General features: G+C 34.7%; 1 protein-coding gene across 1 annotated transcript; it reads left to right on the top strand.

The window, feature by feature from the left end:
- The first annotated feature begins 251 nt into the window (after nt 1–251).
- LOC143031735 (uncharacterized) lies at nt 252–5,844 on the top strand. The gene is made up of 2 exons (XM_076195958.1): nt 252–342; nt 4,118–5,844. The coding sequence occupies exon 2, from the start codon at nt 4,266–4,268 to the stop codon at nt 5,547–5,549; it is 1,284 nt and encodes a 427-aa protein (XP_076052073.1). The 5' UTR covers nt 252–342; nt 4,118–4,265; the 3' UTR covers nt 5,550–5,844.
- Nucleotides 5,845–6,394: the final 550 nt, after the last annotated feature.

Raw genomic sequence — 6,394 nt, 5'->3', positions numbered from 1 at the left:
TTCTGCTATCCTCATGGAATATTTTCTTTCCAGCAACGACAACATTTGTTCAATGCTATAATTCCCCTAATGCTTGTTGACAAAAAGTACGTTTGGCCGTACCCTGTTCTAATCAAATTTTGTTATTTTTCCACTTTTTCCCATGGCGAATACAAATTAATTAATTCTAATTTAGGGTTATTTTAAAATAACGGTCATAAAATAATTTCTTTATAAATTACTATGTAAAAATCAAAAGGAGGCCAGTAGTAGCAGAGTCGAGCAATATGATGTAAACAAATATGGCCTCTCACTAAAATCATACGTCATTTCCTGTGTGGACTTTTTAGAAATCATTGAAGAGTAAGTTATATTATTGATTCTAGTAACTTTCTATTGTGATTTTGAGCCTTAACCAGTGTTAAGACACACGAATTTATTTTTTTAAAGGTACGGAATACAATAATTAAATTGTCGCAGTTGTTTAGGATAACATCGGGTGAAACCGTATTTTTAAATCAATATACAAGCATAAAAACCATGTATTTGCGTTTATCCCACATTATGAGGGGCATACAATGAATTTATGTATTTGTGGGGGTTGGGGAAAAAAGGAAACAACGCGCTATAATTAATCTAATGAATCCCCTCATATCACTTGTTAGATGAGTTACAGATGGTAAAGGTACCGAATGTCTTGTGACAGTAATCGTATATGAAATACAACAGTAATTGGTTGTGAATGCATATAAATGATCCAAGATAAGATACTGAAGTGGGGGTAACAGGATAGATATAGCCATAGCCTATAGATATTATGATACCAGCGAAAGAGGAGGAAAATGACATTGTGATAGAAAAATGCCTTTTTGCTGTAAAGATATAAAAATTGTGTAATACTTTATACAAAAAATACCAGGAAAGGTTATTGTGAATTAAATTCCAAATTCAAGAGATTACTTTCTGGTAATACTATATTTGAGATGTTTTTTTTAAGTCTTGTCTGGAACTACAAGGATTGCAAAAAAAATGTAGGTTTGATTAAGAAAGCATAAATAGACCAATTAAAGGAACAGGCAAACAAGGGGAATTAGAAAGCATGTGATATAAGCTTGTTAAATTAGACAAAGGTAAGTTATGTTAGGTGTGGTGGAGGTTAAGATATCTTAATTGTATTTTGCGGGAAATTAAAAGGTTATAGATTATGCATTCCCTACTGTTGTTTAATTTCTTGCATGGATTTAGGTCATAGGGTCATGCTAAACACTGAAACTACCTTTGATTACCTTAGCAGTTTGCCCCCCATCCCCCCCCTCCTTTTTACATCTGAGGAGGGTTTAAAGCTAACTCCCCCCCCCCCAACACCTTTCCTTGCAGGAGGTTAGGTTAGTTACTTCAATATATGCTCAACTAGGTAAAAGACTTCAAAGGCCAATAGCAAATCAAACCTGATCTAATGTACCTAATAGAAGGTTTTGGGTCCTTCCACACTATGTAATCTGAACTTATACAATCACTAGATCTGATCATTCATCATACGCCCATACATTACCTCATAAGAAAATATAATTTTGGCGGCCATGGTGAAACAGTATCCCCTGCTCAGTGGAATTAGTCAACAGTGATACAACTACTTAAAAGTGGTTTTGGAACCTGGGGGAGGGGGGTGCATAGAGTCCTTTTATGTGAAGAATGGGAAGTGATTTAGTATGAGACAGACAAGAATTTGGAAGGTAGTTAGGTGAAGGTGTGTGTTGACAAAAATACTGGAGACAATAGTAAACTTGGTACTAGCCCTGAACAGGAATGGGAAATTAATAATAATAATAGTCTTACTAGAAATAATATAGACCAGCCAACCATGTAGTAAAGGAATGGCATAAACATTGGAGAGGTAGTGCAATGTAAGTACAGTTAACAATTTAAGATTCATTTCAATAAACACCAAAGCAATATGCTGCAATGCCTTCTATTTAATTTGTTTTATTTTATTTAGTAATTAATTATTATTTACTCATTATTATGTTTATATCTTATTATTCATTTATTCTATATCTATTATAATGTTTTATTTGTTTATTATATATATATATATATATATATTATATATATATATATATTTTTTTTTTTTTTTTTTTTTTTTTTTTCCTGCATCTGACCTAATTATGGACCAAAAGTTCTCCTGTTATGCTCTTCCTTTCCAATCTTTTGCCAAAAAATAGAAATAAAAAATAGAATGAAAAATAAATAAATCACAATAAATGAGTTGATAACAGTAGTAGGACATAAGGGAAGAAAAGAATACACTTAATAAATAGTTAACAGCTGACGTGGCAAGAATAGATGATTTAGAATGCCAGTTAAATAATGTCTAATTTCAAAGAAAATCAAAAGAGAAAGTGTAACATATTGAAAGGTGAAAGTTAAAGGAAGAGAAAGATAAGTTTTGGCTAGAGATACATGAAGAAGAGAAAGTTCAGTTTAATAAGGTTATGGGGTGACAAAGGAGAGGAAAAGGAAGATGTCGGAAAGGTGAAGAGAGTAGAGAAATGCTGGTAAGAGAAGTAGTAGACAAACATAATATTGTGGTAGGATGGAAAAATAATCATTTACTAGCAAGAACAGAAAGAGATAAAGGAAATACAGGAAGCAGAGGAAATTGTGCAATTAATTATGGGCAGTGAGAAAGACATACACAAAAGGATATTAAGTAGATTTATGGACAGAGAAAATGAAGTGTAAATTATAATGCACATTGAATGAGACAATGAATAGGGCATGGAAACTTACAGGCAAACACAAATTCAAGAATATGGTAAAGATGGATACAACAGAGGAAGAAATGAAAATGAAAAAGATGACCAAACAGGTGAGGACAGTGACTAGGGAGTGATAGATCAGGAGATTAGGTGTTGAATAAAAATAAATAAAATAAAATAGAAAAAATAAAAAAGGAAATAGAGGAGTAACAAATAAAGGGTAGAAGTAGTTTCAGTAAAATAGATGGGTTGTCTACAGTAAGATTAGAGATAATATACTTATAGATATTAAAGCTAATGTATTTATATATATATATATTTGAGAGAGATCAATATCTGGATGTGGTAGCCTTACAGGATGGACAGCAAAGTTGGCCATTTTTCAAAACTTGTCAACCATCTCACCTTCATTAGTTGCAGCCCTGAGGGACCAGTATAGTCTCTGGACTGGGCTCAAGATCTCTTTTTATCAACTTCAACTGTATTTCTTACATTTTTTCATACATGGAGAGCTGACAACTGGCAACTTTTCTCCTACCACTTTGAGCTGGTGACAAAAACAATCCTATACTGATAAAACACCGACAACAGTCCAAAGGCTCTTCCTTGAGAGATCTGTGGGAGGTTCTGAGGACTGTTACCAACCACTGTGGGGGTGCGGTTTTTCCATTTAATGAAACCCAAGGCAACAATGGATTAACAATATATATATTTACATATGTGTATGTATGTACATATACACACGTATTGACATCCATTGAAATGAGAAAAAGTATAACAAGGAGATTTTAATTGAGGACAGGTGAAGTGGGAGGCATCACAAGGCTATATTTTTGGATATAGCACTGAATATTATAACGACCCTATGGGTATAATAATGCATTAATTTCTTGCCAACTTGATACTTTATTATCATCCATATTTTGACAAGATTGAGTATTTCACCATATGAAATATGGGGTTTTCTGAGACTATAGTTAAAACTCTTTCATTTAGGAATTTCCTATCAAGGACTTTCCTCTTTACTGCTAGAATAAAGTTTTATAGATCAGATAAAATAACTTTGCTTTGATAGATTGGAATGCTACATCCTTGGCATTGTATGTTATAAAATGGTGATATATATATATGTATATATATATATATTTTTTTTTATTATGAAGCTGTATGTTAACATTATTTGGCAATATATATTCATGATTTAGTGTTCATGATACAAATGAATTTGTACAGTATGCAAATATGAAAATGTTAAATGGAGTTGCTATTAATACATTTTCTTTTAAGGGCATTAAGAATTTTATCTAGTATTTTTGTGTTAATACATGATACTGTCATGGCAACTTGCAAATGTTACAAAACCCTATTAATAATTTCAGAGCCTGCTAAGGTGGACAAGAAAGCCCAGGATTACACAAGAAAATTAGGTCATAGAAATGGGAAGTCATGAATGCACAGTGGTAAAGACCTAAAAAGTTCATGTTGTAGTGCAGTGTCAAAGTAAAAAAGGACAGAAAAAGAGAAACAATGGCTTGCAGATGTGAAAAGCACCAGAGCTGTGCACACTGTAAACCTGAATTTTCTGCCTCTGCTCTCAGTAGTCACTATTGGACTCAGATGGAAGATAAATCTCACCCGTGTTCATTTTGTGACTCTTCTTTTTCGTCAGCTGATTGCCTAGAAAAGCATCTTCAGACACACTCTGATGACAAGCCTTACAAATGTTCCTTTTGTGATTCTTCTTTTTTGAAATCCAGAACTCTGAGAAAACATATTCGGACACATACGGGAGAAAAGCCGTACAAATGTACGTTCTGCGAGTCGTCTTTTCTCCGAACCGATTCTCTGATAACGCATCTCATGATCCATAAAGGCGAAAAACCTCACAAATGTTCACTTTGCGAGTCGTCTTTTCTTCATAGTCATTCTCTGAAAAAGCACCTTATGATGCATAAAGGCGAAAATCCGTACAAATGTTCGGTGTGTGGTCAGTCCTTTTCTACTTCGGAGGATCTTAAGACTCACCTTCGAACACACATTGACAAGCCATACAAATGTTCACTTTGTGATTCTTCGTACACTCGTGCAGATTCGCTGAAACTTCATCTTCAGAAACACACGGGGGAAAAGCCGTATAAATGCTCGGCTTGCGCTTCTTCCTTCTACAGACCCGAGGATCTTAAAGTCCACATTCGAACACATACGGGCGAAAAACCTTACAAATGTTCAATTTGCGAGTCCTCTTTTACGGAATCCGGCACACTCAAAGTCCACCTTCGGACGCACACGGGCGAAAAACCATACAAATGTACACATTGTGATTCTTCGTTCTCGGCATCCGGGAAGCTCAAAATGCATCTTCGGACACACACGGGCGAAAAGCCTCACAAATGTACAGTTTGCGGCGCTTCTTTCTCGCGACCGGGGAATCTGAAAGTGCACATTAGAATACACACAGGCGAAAAGCCGTACAAATGCAAAGTGTGCGATTCTTCATTTTCCGTGGCCGGCTCCCTGCAAAGGCACCTTCGGACGCACACAGGTGAAAAGCCTTTCAAATGCAGTGTCTGTGACTCGGCTTATGCAGATCAAGTAAATTTGAAGAGGCACATGAGAGTGCATAGTGTAGACAAAACTAAAACTAAAACTAGGGGTGCTCATTCTGCCCAAGCAGGTCATTCTAAATCATCTTTAGCTAAAAGAAAAGTTGCAGAAGAAACTCAAAGTTCTGAGTCAGCGGATGACAATGATTGTTCAGATGATGGCATTTTATTGGGCAAATATTTGGAGGTTGAAATTAAGGTAGAGTAGTAGGACTTGAATAAGGAAATAGACTAGAAATGGTTAATTTTGCTTTTTTTTTTTTCAATAGGCTAAAGAATGTAGCTTAGTTGGAGTTCTTGAATGGCTGTATCACCTATTTGATTAAGGTTTTGTTCTATGAACCCTTCTCTTCCTAATAGTTGCTTCAGCATGTATGGTTTAAAATTAAAGCTTGTCCCCATAAGATTGTTTTCCTTATTATTTTTTGGAGTATGGATATGTGTATAGGGATGTCCTTTCATTACATAGGAACAGCTAAAAGAAGTGATCTGGTGTGAGAATTTGTAAGCAGTAATTGTTTTCTCCATGTGGAAATGTGGCATATGTACAATTTAGGCAGAATCTTGTGATAGTTGGATTATAATGTAAAATCATGTATTTTAAATCTTGTCATTCCATTTTTGACTACATAATAGGAACTTTCACATTCCTGAGAATAATATTGATGTATATTGATCCTGAGTTGAGTAAGAATGAACCATTGGGAAATGTCATATTACAGTGTGTGAGGAAAATTATTGTTCTTCATTGTGGGTGGGTGTGTAGTTCTACTTTAAAGTGTAGGTGCATGCTCATACTCTGTATCAGATTAAGAAATTAGAAAGTAGAAGTCAGACCATATGAGTGGAATTGTGGACTAGTAAACTAACTTAACATGGAAAATGGCTATTATTTCAGCAGTTTTCCCCATCCATCGCAGTAATGAAAACAGAAACTATCATTGAAAACACATGATAAATATGTATTAGTACAGTTGTTCCCTGGAAAACTACTTCCATTATCATGTAAAATGATCCCTTGGGAATTTTCTGAATGGAGCAGTTCCCTTAATT

The sequence above is a fragment of the Oratosquilla oratoria genome, chromosome 12 (assembly GCF_046742065.1).
Source record: "Oratosquilla oratoria isolate Oo_2021 chromosome 12, ASM4674206v1, whole genome shotgun sequence".
Taxonomy (NCBI): Eukaryota; Metazoa; Arthropoda; class Malacostraca; order Stomatopoda; family Squillidae; genus Oratosquilla; species Oratosquilla oratoria.
This window is presented reverse-complemented; position numbering and strand designations above follow the sequence as displayed.